The sequence below is a fragment of the Dendrobates tinctorius genome, unplaced genomic scaffold (assembly GCF_039654945.1).
Source record: "Dendrobates tinctorius isolate UK_male_01 unplaced genomic scaffold, ASM3965494v1 ptg000120l, whole genome shotgun sequence".
NCBI lineage: Eukaryota > Metazoa > Chordata > Amphibia > Anura > Dendrobatidae > Dendrobates > Dendrobates tinctorius.
The window spans coordinates 24,382,436-24,401,701 of NW_027361788.1; the positions used below are offsets into that span (position 1 = coordinate 24,382,436).

A 19,266-nucleotide genomic window follows, 5' to 3' on the forward strand; every position below is an offset into this window, starting at 1 on the left:
AGGGGCATAGTGCTTGACACGTGTGACCAACTTTTTATTGATGCTGCCTATGCATCATCAATCGTGACAGAATGTTAAAAATAATTACAAATTAAGATCTACTTGCCCTCTGTCGGCCCCCGGAGTTGTCCCGGTCCTCATGGCGCTGCCGGCATCTTCCGGTCCCAGGGATGCATTGTGCGAATGACCTCTGATGACGTAGCATCACGCGAGACCGCTACGTCATCAGAGGTCATTCACGCAATGCATCCCTGGGACCGGAAGATGCCGGTAGCGTGGCTGAGAGGCAGGAGGGATTCCGGGGGCCGACATAGGTTAAATATATCCCTATTTTTTATTTTAATTCTATTTTTTACAGGAATATGGTACCCAGGGCCTGGAGGAGAGTCTCCTCTCCTCCAAGCCCTGGGTACTATCCGCACATGAAACGCTCACTTTACGCATGGTGGGCATAGCCACATGCGTAAAGTGAGCGTTTCAATGCAATCCTATGGGTGCAGAATCGCCGCGATTCCGCAGAAATAATGGACATGCTGCGGATTTGCATGGGGATGCGTTTTATTAGCATTTTTTAAGCATTTCCGCTGCAGCAAAAAACGCGGCGGAAACGCATAAACGCAACGTGGGCACACAGCCTAAGTGGACAGTTTGATTTCACAGAAGTTTGATTTACTTGGAGTTATATTCTGTTTAAGTGTTCCCTTTTATTTTTTTTGAACAGTGTATATTTTGCAGTTGGTTTTATTGCAAAATCTGCAGGAGAACATACAGTGCCTACAAGTAGTATTCAACCCCCTGCAGATTTAGCAGGTTTGATAAGATGCAAATAAGTTAGAGCCTTCAAACTTCACACAAGAGCAGGATTTATTAACAGATGCATAAATCTTACAAACCAAAAAGTTATGTTGCTCAGTTAAATTTTAATAAATTTTAAACATAAAAGTGTGGGTCAATTATTATTCAACCCCTAGGTTTAATATTTTGTGGAATAACCAATGTTTGCAATCACAGCTAATAATCGTCTTTTATAAGACCTGATCAGGCCGGCACAGGTCTCTGGAGTTATCTTGGCCCACTCCTCCATGCAGATCTTCTTCAAGTTATCTAGGTTCTTTGGGTGTCTCATGTGGACTTTAATCTTGAGCTCCTTCCACAAGTTTTCAATTGGGTTAAGGTCAGGAGACTGACTAGGCCACTCCAACACCTTGATTTTTTGCCTCTTGAACCAGGCCTTGGTTTTGTTGGCTGTGTGCTTTGGGTCGTTGTCTTGTTGGAAGATGAAATGACGACCCATCTTAAGATCCTTGATGGAGGAGCGGAGGTTCTTGGCCAAAATCTCCAGCTAGGCTGTGCTATCCATCTTCCCATGGATGCGGACCAGATGGCCAGGCCCCTTGGCTGAGAAACAGCCCCACAGCATGATGCTGCCACCACCATGCTTGACTGTAGGGATGGTATTCTTGGGGTCGTATGCAGTGCCATCCAGTCTCCAAACGTCACGTGTGTGGTTGGCACCAAAGATCTCGATCTTGGTCTCATCAGACCAGAGAACCTTGAACCAGTCTGTCTCAGAGTCCTCCAAGTGATCATGAGCAAACTGTAGACGAGCCTTGACATGACGCTTTGAAAGTAAAGGTACCTTACGGGCTCGTCTGGAACGAAGACCATTGCGGTGGAGTACGTTACTTATGGTATTGACTGAAACCAATGTCCCCACTGCCATGAGATCTTCTCGGAGCTCCTTCCTTGTTGTCCTTGGGTTAGCCTTGACTCTTCGGACAAGCCTGGCCTCGGCACGGGAGGAAACTTTCAAAGGCTGTCCAGGCTGTGGAAGGCTAACAGTAGTTCCATAAGCCTTCCACTTCCGGATGATGCTCCCAACAGTGGAGACAGGTAGGCCCAACTCCTTGGAAAGGGTTTTGTACCCCTTGCCAGCCTTGTGACCCTCCACGATCTTGTCTCTGATGGCCTTGGAATGCTCCTTTGTCTTTCCCATGTTGACCATGTATGAGTGCTGTTCACAAGTTTGGGGAGGGTCTTAAATAGTCAGAAAAGGCTGGAAAAAGAGATAATTAATCCAAACATGTGAAGCTCATTGTTCTTTGTGCCTGAAATACTTTTTAATACTTTAGGGGAACCAAACAGAGTTCTGGTGGTTTGAGGGGTTGAATAATAAATGACCCTCTGAATAAACTTTTCACAATTTAAAAAAAAATTAAACAAAGAAATAACATTCTTTTTTGCTGCAGTGCATTTCACACTTCCAGGCTGATCTACAGTCCAAATGTCACAATGCCAAGATAATTCCGAATGTGTAAACCTGCTAAATCTGCAGGGGGTTGAATACTACTTGTAGGCACTGTAAGCTTTGGTATTATTTTTGCCAATGTTGATTTTACTGCAAAATAGTAATGTGTTTTTTATGCTACTGCTTTTGATGAAAAATCTGCAACAGAAAGTGCAATTAGTTGCTCATTTTGATGCAGAATAAAATCCATAAAACATCCATCCCTCATGGATGTTCCTGCATTATGCGATGATTTCCGATACGCGGGAGCCTGCATGTGGGTGTCGTTATTGTATAAATCTAGTGCACAGATGGCAGATCCTTAATGTTAGGCTAGGTATATATTGCGTAAGGGGCATCCGTTTAACGGATCCGTTAAACAGATGTGCTAAGGCTAGTTTCGCACTAGCGTTCTGAGGCGCAGCGCCGCCGCTAAGCTCCGCCCCCTGCCGCGCCCCCTCCGGTCAGCTCTTCCTATGGGCGCATGACACTGCATGCGACCTGCGTCCCCTATATTTACCATTGGGTACGCAGGCCATGCGCTGGTGTGCTTTCGCCGGTGCCTGCGCCCTTTTGACGCTGCACCCGATGTGTGCCAAACTCACCCTGTTGCATTTTGGTACACTCGGCGCAGCGCCAAAAGGGTGCATGTGCCGGCACCAGCGCACAGCCTGCGTACCCAACGCTAAATATAGGGGACGCAGGTCGCATGCAGCGTCATGCGCCCATAGGAGGAGCTGACCGGAGGGGGCGCGGCAGTGTGAAACTAGTCTTACGCTGATGGTTTTTTTTTTTACATCTTTTTAACCCCTAGTGCTAACGTATGCGCTAACACATGGTAGCATTTTGTTACCATGCGTTAGCCATACAGGTCTATGCACAGCGAACGCGTCCATTCGCTGTGCGTTAGACCTAACACACCCTAAAACGCGGTAGACCACGTTCAAGAGTGCGTTACAAAGTAACGCATCATTGCTAACGCATGCCGAATTTGGCATGCGTTAGGATGCGTTACTTTAATGGCGGTCAATGGATGCGTTAACGCATCCGTTATATAGCGTTATTGCCGCTATGTAACGGATGCGTTAAATGCATGGCCATAACGCGATGTGAACCCAGCCTTACTGGGGACGTTATGGCGGGCAGTGGGGAGATCTGCTGATTTCCAGGAAACCTGTGTCCTCCACTGAGTTATGATCATCCTCATATGGTACAATGGAGCTTCCAACCACTGAGTAATTGCTATTTAGGACTTTTCTTGGATAGATCAGAGTTCGCTGTCACATTGAACCTCAGAGACAGTATTTGTGGGGCGATCACCCTGTGAGTCATTTTGGGGTATGATTGATCATATAATAAGTGTCGGTGCCCATATATACACACGAAAATATATATATGCATTATTTTAGTGTGTCCCATCTTTCCATCACCATGGCAACGAGTACTCCGAATCCATCATGTCTATCTTCCTCTATTTTTTTTATTTTTATTTTTCACTCCTCCTATTATAACCATGGCAACCCCATTCATCCCCATGGCAACTGCATCGTCGACTGGTTGAGACTCTGCTGAAAAGATGCTGCCCTCCCTGCCACACTCCCTCTCTGTGGGTGCACATTAGGGCTGCAGAGTGCGGGGGATCCGGTTTATTACCATTGTCGCTTCTGTATACTTATCCCCCCCCATCCTTCCCATTCACAGAGCATTACACCCGGAGCGGTGATCTCTGTGTGATACCCCGGGGGGCTTCACATGAAATGTCACGTGCCTCGGAAGTTAACACAGCTCTACGTTATTGGGGGAGGTCGGGAACTGAGCATGCTGCTGCTCCTGGCGTAGGGAGGAAGGCGTAATGGTGCCCTTAGAGCAAGTTAATAGTCTGCAAAGTTCTGCATTAAGGATCACTAACTCCTGTCCCGTGGCTTTATCCTAATATCACCCCCGATACCTTCCTTACACCACCGCTAATCACTCATACACCAATACGCCACCGCTCATCACTCATACACCAATACGCCACCGCTCATCACACTCGTACACCGATACGCCACCGCTCATCACACTCGTACACCGATACGCCACCGCTCATCACACTCGTACACCGATACGCCACCGCTCATCACACTCGTACACCGATACGCCACCGCTCATCACACTCGTACACCGATACGCCACCGCTCATCACACTCGTACACCGATACGCCACCGCTCATCACACTCGTACACCGATACGCCACCGCTCATCACACTCGTACACCGATACGCCACCGCTCATCACACTCGTACACCGATACGCCACCGCTCATCACACTCGTACACCGATACTCCACCGCTCATCACACTCGTACACCGATACGCCACCGCTCATCACACTCGTACACCGATACGCCACCGCTCATCACACTCGTACACCGATACGCCACCGCTCATCACACTCGTACACCGATACGCCACCGCTCATCACACTCGTACACCGATATCCCACCGCTCATCACACTCGTACACCGATACGCCACCGCTCATCACACTCGTACACCGATACGCCACCGCTCATCTCTCGTACACCTGCCACAGATTTTGCACCATTCGTATAGCATGTGTGGTTGCTTCCTGCCCTATTCCCGGCGTCCGCTTCCCCCCTTTTCTGGGCTGTCATGGACTGCTCCACCCCCCTTTTGGCTGCTGTCACTGTTGTGTGCAGCTAAGAGGCGGCAGTGCCGCTGATCTGCAAGAAGGGGAACATCTGCACACCGGGCAGCGGTCGGGGTCAGAGGAGAGAAGCCATCCAAGCCGTATCTTTGTACCCACCTGCAGCATGTGGTGCCTACATTGCGCTTCCGACCGGACACCCAGGATTCTGCAGCGCGGTCTCTGGTAGGGGATACAAGCTTTGCTTAGACTTGTGTGTATTCTCAGTGCCGTATGTGTATGTGTATAGCCTAACAGGTGCAGCAGAGCTTTGTGCAGCTTCATGATAACTTGATGGGATATTGTAAGAAGTTGTGCCGAATGACACTCTGCTCTGCTACAGCTCTAAATGCATGCACTCCCCACAATCTGTATGGCAGGAGTACCACTTGTACCCACTATCCACCAGGATGCATGTAAACGACTGATCCATGTGACCCCCCACTAGCCACCAGGATGCACGGGAACAACTGATCCCTGTGAACCCCCCCCCCCCCACTAGCCACCAGGATGCATTGAAACAACTGATCCTTGTGACCCCCTCCACTACGTAAAAGGATGCGTGGGAGTGACTGATCCCTGTGACCCTCACTACCCACCAGGGTGCATGGAAACGTCTGATCCCTGTGGCCCTCACTACCCACCAGGGTGCATGGAAACAACTGATCCTTGTAGCACTCACTACCCTCCAGGGTGCATGAAAACGACTGATCCCTGTGACCCCCACTACTCATCGGGGTGCATGGAAATGACTGATCCCTGTGGCCCCCACTACTCATCAGGGTGCATGGAAATGACTGATCCCTGTGGCCCCCACTACTCATCAGGGTGCATGGAAATGACTGATCCCTGTGGCCCCCACTACTCATCAGGGTGCATGGAAATGACTGATCCCTGTGGCCCCCACTACTCATCAGGGTGCATGGAAATGACTGATCCCTGTGGCCCCCACTACTCATCAGGGTGCATGGAAACGACTAATCCCTTTAACCCCCCCTCCCCTCTACCCACCAGGATGCATGGGAACGACTGATCCCTGTGACCCCCCCCCCACTACCTACCAGTATGCATGGAAACGACTGATCCCTGTGACCCCCACTACTCACCAGGGTGCATGGAAACAACTAATCCCTGTGACCCCCCCCCCACTATCCACCAGGATGCATGAGAGAGACTGATCCCTGTGTCCCCCACTACCCAACAGGATGCATGAGAACGACTAATCCCTGTGACCCCCCACTACTCACCAGTATGCATGGAAACGACTGATTCCTGTGACCCCCCACTTCCTCCAGGATGCATGGGAACGACTGATCCCTGTGACCCCCCCACTACCAACCAGGGTGCATGGAAAAGACTGATCTTTGTGACACCCCCCCCCCCCACTGCCAACCAAGGTGCATGGAAATGACTGATCCTTGTAGCACTCACTACCCTCCAGGGTGCATGGAAATGACTGATCCCTGTGGCCCCCACTACTCATCGGGGTGCATGGAAATGACTGATCCCTGTGGCCCCCACTACTCATCAGGGTGCATGTTAATGACTGATCCCTGTGGCCCCCACTACTCATCAGGGTGCATGGAAATGACTGATCCCTGTGGCCCCCACTACTCATCAGGGTGCATGGAAACGACTAATCCCTTTAACCCCCCCTCCCCTCTACCCACCAGGATGCATGGGAACGACTGATCCCTGTGACCCCCCCCCCCCCCCCCACTACCTACCAGTATGCATGGAAACAACTAATCCCTGTGACCCCCCCCACTATCCACCAGGATGCATGGGAGAGACTGATCCCTGTGTCCCCCACTACCCACCAGGATGCATGAGAACGACTAATCCCTGTGACCCCCCCACTACTCACCAGTATGCATGGAAACGACTGATTCCTGTGACCCCCCACTTCCTCCAGGATGCATGGGAACGACTGATCCCTGTGACCCCCCCCACTACCAACCAGGGTGCATGGAAATGACTGATCCCTGTGACCCCCCCCACTAGCCACCAGTATGCATTGAAATGACTGATCCCTGTGACCCCCACTACGCACCAGGTTGTATGGAAAATACTGATCCCTGTGAGCCCCTCTACCCACCAGTATGCATGGAAACAACTAATCCCTGTGAGCCCCTCTACCCACCAGTATGCATGGAAACAACTAATCCCTGTGACCCCCCCCCACCACCACTACCCACCAGTATGCATGGATACGACTGATCCCTGTGACCCCCACTACCCACCAGGATACATTGAAACGACTGATCCCTGTGGCCCCCGCTATTCACCAGGATGCATGGAAGTGACTGATCCCTGTGATCCCCACCACCCACCAGGATGCATGGTGAGCCAGAGATGGTGCTTTATAACCAGCAGCGCTGACAACCCGGAGATCTGCTTTTATCTCAGACCGTATGATCGCAGCGGAAGAGTTAATCTCTAAGATTTCTCGCTGCCTATTACTATTGTAGGAGCCTGCAGGGTCCACTTACAAAAAAGAAAGAAACACACAAATTAAGCAAAGGAACATTTTCCCTTTCCTTGGAGACACTTAATGTCTTTTTTTTTTTTTTTAATCCTTTTGCAAATTGCTTACTCAAATAGTGCTTTTTTTTCCCCCCCACATTAAAAAAAAAGCGCATCTCTACCATGGAGTACGTGCCCTTTTAATAACTTGGCTCATTCGCTTCTAAAATAATATATTTTATATACGACGCATCTGAAAGCCCAGGCGCCGTGTACGATGCCGCCCATGCCAGGCCAGCGGGGCTCTGCTTTGGCATTGGAATAGTTTGTCTGACTGTTGGCATTCACCAAGACATCTGCTTGTGCATTGTCCTCTGCCAGCCTTGTTTGGGCTAGAAGAAGAGGGTCGTCTCTGCTTAATATCCTGGGAGAGCCTTGTTCCTCTGCCCGACCATCACCCGATGGATGGCGGTTAAGTGTTTAACTCCGGTGACACCGCAGTGGGGGTTCGGTTGCTTGGCTTCTGGTGACCTTGGATAAGTGACTTTGCCTTTTTCCTGTGTTTTCAGCCATCATCATATATCATGTCGTCGGCAGACGCAGAATTAAACGGATTCAGATGTTTTCAGAGAATTCCTGGGAAATGTTTTCCTAGACCTCTCTTAATGTTTGAGCAGGATAGACTTTGTTCTTAGCTGCAGAGGAATAAGTTATGAATTCCTCGGAGCGGCTGCACAAGAGAACGCTCCTCTATTACACATTAGTAACGTGTAGAATAATGCTGTCACGTAGCATCGTTTGCAAAGTCATTAAGGTCTTCCAGCGTAGGAAACCCATTGTCATATGCCCATATAGGGAGTTATGGTTACTGGAGTGGGGGGTTCCTCCAAGAATGGGGGTGATTGCATAGGGCGTCTCTGACTCTGGAGGTTCTGGATTTGTGTAATTCTTAATTTCTTTCATGGCGGTGCTGTAGGAAATTGATCACTTTCTGAAAGGTTCTCCCTTAAATTCTAGCTGGGGAGGACACTTCATGATCAGCTTTCTAGCAAATAGGGATTGTCCAACACTGCAAATCCCTTTAATGCTTTAATGTGGATTAATATACTTGACTTTTTCTTCTCCTGGTGTCGTTGCTGTAGTAGAACTCAGTTCTCTATACGTTTTATTGCAAGCTTGTGCATATGCACTGTATGCAATATATGAGCAAGCAGCGCTGCAATGTAAAGCATGACTAAATAACAGAGCAGCAGTATCAGACAGGAGATGGATTTTGGAGTATGTCAGACTCTTAAGTGTTATGGCATCCAGGAGTATCGGTAACAGCAGATACATACACAGAATGGTGCCTATCATGTGAAGGATCCAGCACTGTTCTGTGATGTGATATGAGCGTGGATGGGAACTAACAGATGCCGTGCTGCCACCATTAATGGCAGTCTGTACAGTGCACATATGGTTTGCCACCAAGCTTGCCAAAGACTCTGATAAGGCTATAAATTCTTTAAAGGGACCCCGACTGCCCGTTTTCACATATCAAAGTAGTGGTAGGGCTGTGATAGGCGCTTGACCCCCCCCCCCTTATTAAAATGCTATTTGTTCAGTAGGGATCTGATGTACCAGTCACGATCAATCTACCAAATGAGCCACATGCAAATAAGGCTGCAAGTGCACTGGGGGGAGGGGTCAGTGCACTTGAAGGAAGCATTCCAAGTGTATTGACACATCTCCAGTGCACTAACAGCCTGATTTGCATGTGGCTTCTTTGATGGATTTTTCCTGATTGACACATCAAATTTCTACAAAAAAAAAAGTTTTGCGGGTGGGGATGTCTTCCTATACCTCTGTGATAAATCACGCTGCTAGGTTCCTTCCATTAAAGTGTAGTTTTGGCATTCTATTCATAACCTTGATTTCCAGGAGATGCATTTCTATAAATCCTGCCGAATATAGGAGACCCGTGATCGTTATGGGTAAGTAGTGCTGCATTTCGGAAGGCAGTCTGCAAAAACTTCCTGGAAAAATCCTAAATTATAGAACCCTAAATGTGGAATAAACAGATTACCAAGATATTTCCACCCAGACAAGGCCTGGGATTCCTGCACGAGCAATATTAATCACCCTGCTGTTATTTCCTTTGCTCACATATCATGTTACTGGAAACTTAACATGTATCATTTTTATCATCCTCATATATACTGTACCTATGAGATGACTGGTCAGGACATTGCAGTCAGCATTCTGACCATGAATGTTGGATGTGCAAAACCGGCCTTATGTGATAGAGGGGACATTGGGACCCTTTGGGCGCCAGGATCCTGGGGTGACTGCTACCTCGCCATTTCATTCAGCCCAGAGGCGTAGCTAGGGGTTTGGTTCAAGGGGGCGAAATTTGAGTGAGCCCCGAACCAGGTAACCTTGATTACAACTACGGTGGCGCCCCCTAATAGTGGATGTAGGAGAACCTCAGCAGATGACCGCGCTGTTACTGAAAGTCATCTCTATACAAAGACCAACATTGATATTGCGACCACATGGTGACCATATAGTGGTAGATACCAGTCCTAGAGAACATGTAATTACAGCACAGTTATATATAGTGACCCACAGCTGACATTCTTGCTGATGGAATCGTTCACTTTTCTTTTTCCTTCTCGCCCAGACCAACATGACAATTTCGTCTGCAGCGATTACAGCAAAGACTCATTTGACTTCATATTTTCATCACCATCCTCCTCTATCCCCAACCTGCACAAACGCCTCGTCCTGCTGATATGGCAGCAGCAGCTCAGTATTGGGGTATGTTTCCCTATTACTGCACCTACTCTGTGGTACTGTGTGCCACTAATTTTCGTCCTACTGGAGCCCTAGATTCCACTTTCATAGCACTCATAAAGTATGATGTCAACATAAGTGCCCCACAAACACTGTAAGATATCCCCACAGTGAATTCCTCCATAGTACCCTCCACACGCACTGTATGATGACCCTACTATACCTCAACCCTAAACTCACCTGGAAAAATATGGTGACCGCAACACAGTATGATCCCCAAACTGTGACCCCCACACAGCCCTCCATGAAGTATAATGACCCCACACCTCTCCACACTTTATAATCGCCTCCAGACAGTATGATGGATCTCACACAAACCTTCACACTATATAATTGCTTGCATATAATATAAAGACTATCACATAGCCCTACAAATATTATAATAGCCCCCACCTAGCCTTCCATATATTATAATGCACCACATAGTCCTTAATATAGTGTAATGCACTCCCTTTGGTCCTCCATATAGTACACTGCACATAGTATACTGCACTCTCGAAAGTCCTCCATATAGTATTCTGCACACCCCATAGTCCTCTATATAGTAACTGCACTCTACATAGTCCTCCATATAGTATTCTGCACACCCCATAGTCCTCCACATAGTATACTGTACTCTTCATAGACCGCCATACAGTATACTGCACTCTCCATAGTCCTCCATACAGTATAATGAACTCCCCATAGTCCTCCATACTGTATAATGCACTTTCCATATTCCTCCATATAGTATAATGCACTTTCCATAGTCTTCCATATAGTATAATGCACTTTCCATAGTCTTCCTTATAGTATAGTGCACCTCATAGTCCTCCATACATTATAATGAACTCCCCATAGTCCTCCATACAGAACAATGCACTTTCCATAGTCCTCCATACAGCCATACAGAATAATGCACTATCAATAGTCCTCCATACAGCCATACAGAATAATGCACTATCAATAGTCCTCCATACAGTATAATGCACTACGCATAATCATCCATATAGTATAATGCACCCCATAGTCCTCCATATAGTATACTGTACCCCATAGTCCTCCATATAGTATACTGCCCCCCCTAGTCCTCCATATAGTATACTGCCCCCATAGTCCTCCATATAGTATACTGTACCCCTTAGTCCTCCATATAGTATACTGCACCCCATAGTCCTCCATATAGTATACTGCACCCCATAGTCCTCCATATAGTATACTGCCCCCATAGTCCTCCATCCATATAGCATACTGCACCCCATAGTCCTCCATATAGCATACTGCACCCCCATAGTCCTCCATATAGCATACTGCACCACATAGTCCTCCATATAGCATACTGCACCCCCATAGTCCTCCATACAGTTTTCTGGCCACCACTATGTTCTGATTTTTTTTTTTCTTTTTCTCCTCGTTCCCCAGCGGGCGTCCTGAAGCACCGCACAGCTGGCTTTATGTACTGACGTCATTGTCTCACTGCGCTGAGATGTCAGACACGGAGGAAGAATGATGGAGGAGGAAGTGTCAGCGGATGCTCCCTGTCTCATTGCTTTGAACTGTATCTGCATCCTGGATACTGGTACAGTTGAACTTGTGATGACGAGCGGGGACTAGGGTGATGGTAGTGCAGGGAGATTGTGACTCCCTGTTCTGTCGTGGAGTTTAACTGTATTGGTGCGTTGCGCTGCGCACACCAATACAGTTAAAAGTAGCGTAACTCAGGATGGGCCCCTCAAAGCGTGGGTCCTGGGGTGACTGCACCCTCTGACCCAACCAAGGTATCTAAGCTACTTTTCAGCCCTGTATAGTTCGAATTATACATGGATACTTCGTTATAGGGAAAATCTGTAAGTGCAAAGTTACACCTTGTGTCCCTTTTAGAAAAAATATGCAATACTTTTATAATGAAATTTTAGACACGCTGTGAAAATAGTTTCCGCTGCTTACGTTGTGGATGTAAAACTTTGAGGGTTTATGCAAATGAATCTATTCTGCTGAGAAAAATCACCAGCGTCAAAATACGCTCAAATATTGTTGCGGAAGTGGAAATCTGTAGCTCCGGTCAATTTGTCTTGCAGATTTTCTCCATAGCACGTAGATATAAAACATCTCATCCACATGGTGCTGGTGAAAAATCCATTGTGTATCCGCACTCTAACCGCAATTCCACTTCCATAAAAATGGCAAAATAGTAATTCTGCAGAAAAAAAGAAGCAGGCAGATTTTCACTGCAGATTTTGCAGTACATTTTTAGACCAAGTATAAATCCAAACCTACTAGGTAAAGATCTAACTTTCCAATGCCATGCCATCAACCAGGAGACTGAAAGGCAAATTTACCGTGTGCTCCATCATTCAATGACCGCACGATAGTCCTGGGGGTAAATTGACGCAAATGTTGATTAGGACTGTATTTTTCACGCCCACGCTGTACAGCTGCAGTGCCAACCACTGTACCAATGCTCCTGTTTAGGTGCTTGTCTCATACCTAAAGGAACATCAATCTGACTGTAAGTTCTAGGCAAGGTGATATATGGCAGTAATATAGTCCTCCAATAAATGGAGAGGGACTGTAATAGGAAATGACTTGGATGCCCTGGCATCTTAGATTTTCCGTGTCCCCGATGCTTTGATGCATGACTGGCATAAATAAAGCGCCCGTCTTCCGACCACATTCTCATCATCTGCTTTGTGCTCAGCAGTCCATTGAGAACATGTTTTTTATGGGTAGCAGCGGGCTATTATTTCTTTTCTGTCTTGTACGGGGGTTGATGTATAGGGTGTAGCTGCTGGAACCTTTGCCAGTCAGCTCTCTCACAGTCCTGCCTCCTTTCTGAAAATACGAAGGCTATAAATACCTCCCCACCTCCTTGAGTTTCATTGGAGGCTTCCAGTCTTCTACGCAGGCAGAGAATGATGGAAGACTGATTTCAAGGAAGGCAATTCAGCTTCTTGTATGGTGAAATAAAAAAGGAATAAAAGGACTCAATCTGAGAATTCACCTTTTGCCACGGTCCGTATGTGGCACTGGCACAAAATTTTGAATGGTTTAAAATTGGAACCCATTTCTTTATTGCTCACCACCTTGGCACGGTGAATGCTAGCAAGAAGAGATTTGAGATCTCCTAAACTTCCATTCTTTGGGAGGGTAGTCAATAAGGAAAAATTTGCAAACTCACATTATGGTTTTTTTGGGATTGACTATTCTCAGCTGTGCAATTAAAATACCGTAACCGAAAAGGTTTAGGAAGTACTAGACTCTTTTTAGTACCCTAATTGTGGCACCGCATGAGCTCCGAAATATTGGCTCTTAAAGTTGTTTCCTCGTACTCAAATAGTATTTCATGGTCTACAAACGCCAAACATTTAGGAATTGGAACGTTGATGAGTGACCTGGCATGAAAGAAGCGACCCTTTCCTAACATTACCAATAATTTGCTTTCTGGCAGGGAGGTATAGCTGATGGATGTCCAGGCATGGGACAAGGGTGCCAGTGGGTCTCCATAACACATGCTGCATTGGCAAACGGATTTAGGTACAAGGCTAGGGCAAGAAACTTAATGTTTGCCCCAAGGAAAACTTGACGGCACCTTTTCCTCCTGGTCATTGAGCATGAGTTGCAGTTGTTATGCTAAACCTCTGCTGGTCTTACCTGGTGATTCATCATAGTCATGGTCATCATACCACATTAGGCCTCTTTCACACGTCCGTATATTTCTGGTACTGGAAAAACTGGAGATGTCCTTGTGTGTACTATGTGTGGCAACCGTGTGCCGCATCAGTACCACACGGACAGCCGCTGGGGAAGAAGTGCTACTGTAGGCACTGTTCCCCGGCGGCAGGTGCTGAAGCCGGCTGTCTTAATTCTCCCCTGCTTTGTCGGCGAACAGAGGAGAATGATGAGCGTTATATTAAAGTCCGACCGACCGCAGGTGGGGGCTGTGGAATACCCGATCATCCGCACCTACTGTCACTGTTATTAGCGACAGCAGGTGTCGGATGATGGGGGTAACAGTCCCAAAAGCCCCCACCTGCTGTCGCTCGGACTTTAATATAACGCTCATCATTCTCCTCTGCTTGCTGGCAGAGCAGGGGAGAATGACAGCTGGCTTCAGCACCAGCCGCCAGGGAACAGTGCTTACTGTAGCGCTTCTTCCCCGGCGTCTGTCCGTGTCACACAGAGGACATCAAAGTGTGTTCTCCGTGTGCAAGTGTGCGGGTCGTTTTGCCATCCGTGATGACGGCAAAAAACAGACAAGTCGGCGTGTTTTGCCCACAGACACACGGTCCGTGGAGACACACTGACGTGCATAGACCCATTCATTTGAATGGGTCTACGTGTGTAAGTGTGTCTGGTACATGTGAAAACTGTCACCACACATACCGGAGACACGGACGTGTGAAAGGGGCCGTACTGTTCCCAACCTAGCCTACTGTGTTAAGATCTACCTGATGGGACAGAAAAATATAGTGTGGACAATTATTGACTTTAAGAGAAAGTTTTGTAAATCCAAGGTCCATGGGACAATCCCCACACTCATGCATAGTTCCATCATAACAGATGATGTAGGCCTTATTTTCTTTAATTTAGCACTACAACAGTGTTCACACTAACCCCACTCTGGTTATCATTTGGTAGGAAGTGTCATGATATTCTATAGCAAAAGGGATTTTTATATATTCTCTTAGGAAATGAACCGTTCATGATGGCGGCCATGCCTTATGGACAGCAATCTGTTGATGCCAGTGATCCTTAGAGCCGGCTGAGGTCCAGATTTCGCCCTCTCAGCAGATGGGGTAAAAATTAACCGAAGAACTTTTTTTTTTTTTTTTCTTCCTGTTTCCAACGTACTCAAGGTTTTTGTTGGAGTCCACTCTTCTATTGTTTTTTTTTTTTTCTTTTCTATCCATCGGGACTTTTGAAATTGCTGGATATTTCGAACATTAAGTGGTTGGCAACTTTATTTTTTTATTTATTTACCAAATGTGTTAGGGACTTTATTTTGTGGCACTTGTTAATATGTAAGTATTACAGGTTTCTACTCCTGTACTTGTTAGTGCCTCCTTCCTCGTAGACTGCATAGGTCCACAAAATGGCCAATGATGGAGATAATTGACATAATTGGCATTAAAGGGTTTATCCGGTGATAAACACTTATCACCTATCTAAATGACGAGTGAAAATTTATCAATTTTTGGGTATTCGAGTTTCGGGATCCGCGACGATTGATAGAACAGGGCACTTTTAGCTCTGTTGGAATAGAGCGACCGTGCTCGTGGTTAAATGACACTCACTATAGAGCTGCTCTTGGCTTTTTCCGGCAATCCCATAAAGCATTTTTGGCGCTGCATTCAGACATGGACACCTCCGCTCCATTTTTGTAATGGGGACTCCACCACCAATCAGTAAGTATCCTGCGGTTAAGTGATATATTTTTTTTTTTTTTTTAATTTACTGGACAACCCCTTTATTGTGACCAGAGGGGTGGCCCATGCATTGATAAGACTGAGCATCCCTGAGGTAATGATCAACTCCCCACTGTGGATGTATTTACAATATTGACATCCCAGGTTGTCATTAAGGGTCTGTGATAGGGGGTCCCATCTCAATGTACCATTCGCTTAGTAGCCAATAGGCATCGTTGAGCTGCTGATGCCATATTTTTAGTCAAACAATCTGTCCATATTTGTGGAATTTGCCGGGAGCTTTCATAGGCCTCAGTATGAGTGGAGAAGTCGGGTTAGGCCACGGTGATATGGCAGTCATACCGTGACATGGCCATAAGACTGCATTGAGTGGCGGTATTATCCAGTGAAGCTCCAGTGTAATGGCTGCTAGATGCTGCGTTTGCAACTTTTACATGAAGAATTCCATCCTGCAGTTTCCGCACTCTTATAAAAATCAATGTATAAACTGCATGCCATTGACGTAGTAAAACGAGACAATATACCTGCGTCATGCAGGTGAAGCTGCACATACTCTTCTTTACCATGGGCCTAGCTCTGAAATGTTCATTTTTTCACACATTTTGGTATTATGGTAATATCTAATGGAAGTGTAACATAATAGCGGTGGATAATGAATCCTATAATTTATAGCAGTTTGATATATGTCAGAGACAGAATTACTAATTATTGACCCCTTAACCCAGCACGTTTTTTGGTTTCGCACTTTCTGGCTTCTTCATTGTTATCACGTTACGCCAGTTATTAGTCACTAGCACGTTCACGCCAATGCTTTTCTTGTTGTGGTTTCATTGCAAAAACGATTTTTCTTAAACGCATAGAGTGCTTTTCACTTTCACCTATGTGCCTCCCACCCTGCTCGGTCCGACCGCCATGTTGTACCCTTTCAGTCCATTGCTAGTTTGTATTGTTTCCAGTTAGCAGAAATAGTGGTACAAGAGAAAACGACATATACATATATGGTACAAAATTGTATTTGACTAGCCGGTCCCTCTCATGTTGTACCTATGTGTGTGTGTCATGGTGATTGGTAATCGTGCACACAAAAAAATTTTGTGTGACGTGTGTTTAGTTTTGTTAAAGTTACATCTTTGTGGTATTTTTTTTTCTAATAGCTCAGCTTTTGTGGAAATTGCCCTCTGTATTGTATTTTTGTAGACAATGTTAATAAGAGACTTAAATAAGAAAACCGAAACCCGTGGGAAATAAGTCTCCATATACACAAAAGACTAGGCCTCGTTCTGGACATGTCCCTGGCAACCAATCAGAGCTTTGCTTTCATTTTATAACCTGCTTTGAAAAAATCAAAGCTGCGCCGTAATTGGTTGCTATTGGAAACAAACAAGACCCTTTTCGAAATGTGAGGCCTACTTTCCCCTTTTGTAATGGAGGCGATTGCACTTATAGTATAGTTTGCTTACTCTAGAAACTTCACAATCCATTTTTTAAGGACATTCGTGAGTCCTGCCAATCCCCCGCTGCCTGTTTGTTTTCAGAGAAAAGAAGAATAAGCGGTGTCAGAGGTGACTAGCTGCCTCTTCAGGGAATGTGGGTCCCAGTTCACAGGCTTGTATATTTGGGTAATAAATGTTCAAAATATGGTCGAAAGAAAAACTCTGTACTTTTAGTTGAGGCATTGCTACCGTCAGTAGAAACCACATTGAATCAAGAACGGCAAGGAATGGAGACAAATGACAGGTCAGAGTCTAGTGAAAGAGCAGAGTATCTCAGCAGCACAGAGGATTTCAGCTGATGTCCTTGCATTAATTTTAACTTTACATTACCTATGTACATCTTGTCTCCGCTCACTTCCTAATTTAAACAGCGGTGCAGAGTATTTTAGTACAGTGATGTGCCAGAGGCCTTACTGTTCCTGGGATCCTTTTTTGTGCTCTAGGGTACCAATTTATGTAAGTGAGAAAATATGATAATCTGGGTGACGCCACATAAATTAATTTTGGCACGTATTTTTAGAGCTTTGGATCTGGACGGGGGTCCTAGCAGGGGGCACAGACTCCATAGCTGTATACAGAACACCTGCTGATTATTACTGCACATGTTCTACCTGTATTATAGGAATGTAGATTGCGAGGATTGTTAGCTATGCGCGGTATTCATATGATGATGTCGTCAGTGACACACAATGTACGTGTAGTTCGTCCAGGTTCCCTCCATCAATACCTGTCCTTTCCGTGTGTGTTTTACAAGTCGTTCAGTAAAGGAACAGGTTTGTGCTGTTTTCCGGAAGATTAGCGAGGAATGTCACTGAGCTGTAATATCCAAGAGATAAGATCCACCCAGCCTGGCTATGGCGGTATTACCTGCTCTGACACTTCTTGTACTGATAGGGTCTGATCCTTGTAAAGTTGTTCTCCCACGTAGCAAGCAGAGCCATGCTGCATTGACCCACATGGGAAACTCCTCCATTCTGGACCTTAGATAAAGGGCTGCCCTTACTGTTAAGAACTCATTACATCCATACATTAGATGGAAGACTCCTATGTCACCAATGGATAATGAGCCTTTTGGTCTTCGTCATGCCGGTACCCTATTATTGGCTTATCATTGAGGACTTTTCTATTGAAAATAATTCCAAACCAAAGAACCCAATTAAAGTGGCATTGCATTGGGGGTTGTCTATCACTTAAAACACTAAACAGAGTAATAAAACGACCAAAAATTGCCATGTCCCTTTTGGCTTTTAGTTCGGATTTCCAAATTTACGTATGCAACCTTTTAAGGGTATGTTCACATATAACAGAATTTTTCTGGTGGGTATGTGGCAAATTTGCTGGATTTTCCTGCAGATTTGCTTTATGCATTCAAAGGCTGGTGTCACACTTGTCGTATAAAAAATTGGTCTGATTTTCTCGGCCGAGAATCGCAGGAGTGTTCTCCGTATGGTGATCTGTATGTAATCCGTTTGCAATGTGATGATGCTATTTCCTATTTCCTCACATCTAGTATCCGTATGCAATGCGATTTTTAACGTGAGCTTTTACATACAGCAGTTCTCTGTCATTAACTCATCGTTTTAAAACAAAATATTCTTCAACACTATATGTATGTGTGTGTGTGTGTGTCAAAATTATATACGGTATATATATATGTGTGTGTGTGTCAAAATATATATATGTGTGTGTGTCAAAATATATATATGTGTGTGTGTGTCAAAATATATATATATAATCAGAGAGAGATGGAAGAATAGCCTGTAATTTGTTGGCCTCTGTAAAATCACTGCAGGAGCCGATACAGTAAATAGATGCAGAGTAGGTCAATATACACAAGTCAGTGACAAATACAATTATAGTAGTGTGTGTTCGCAAATTATGGGACATGTATGTAATTAATTAAAAATCTTTTTTGGGAAAGAAAAATGTGCGCTCCCGTGCAATTTTTGGAAACAGCAGAGGGAAAATCAGCGCCTGGGGGCTGATATTATTAGCCTAGGAAGGGACCATTGTTATTGGCCCCCCCGGCCAAAAGCATCAGCTCCCTGCTGACCCAGAAAAGGCGCTCTAAGATGCACCAATTCTGGCACTT

The 19,266-nt window shown here is 45.8% G+C and overlaps 1 protein-coding gene across 13 annotated transcripts in view; it reads left to right on the plus strand.

Moving 5' to 3' along the window:
* The window catches only part of IQSEC2 (IQ motif and Sec7 domain ArfGEF 2), a 201,730-nt gene that overhangs the window by 129,160 nt on the left and 53,304 nt on the right, over positions 1-19,266 (plus strand). Inside the window, exon 1 of one of the 13 annotated variants that reach the window (XM_073590954.1) lies at positions 3,585-5,161. The exons of the other annotated variants lie outside the window; for them this stretch is intronic. Coding sequence (XP_073447055.1) covers positions 5,103-5,161 — 59 coding nt within the window. The 5' untranslated portion in view covers positions 3,585-5,102. Of the gene's footprint in view, positions 1-3,584; positions 5,162-19,266 lie in introns of those variants that run through there. 13 annotated transcript variants of the gene reach the window in all.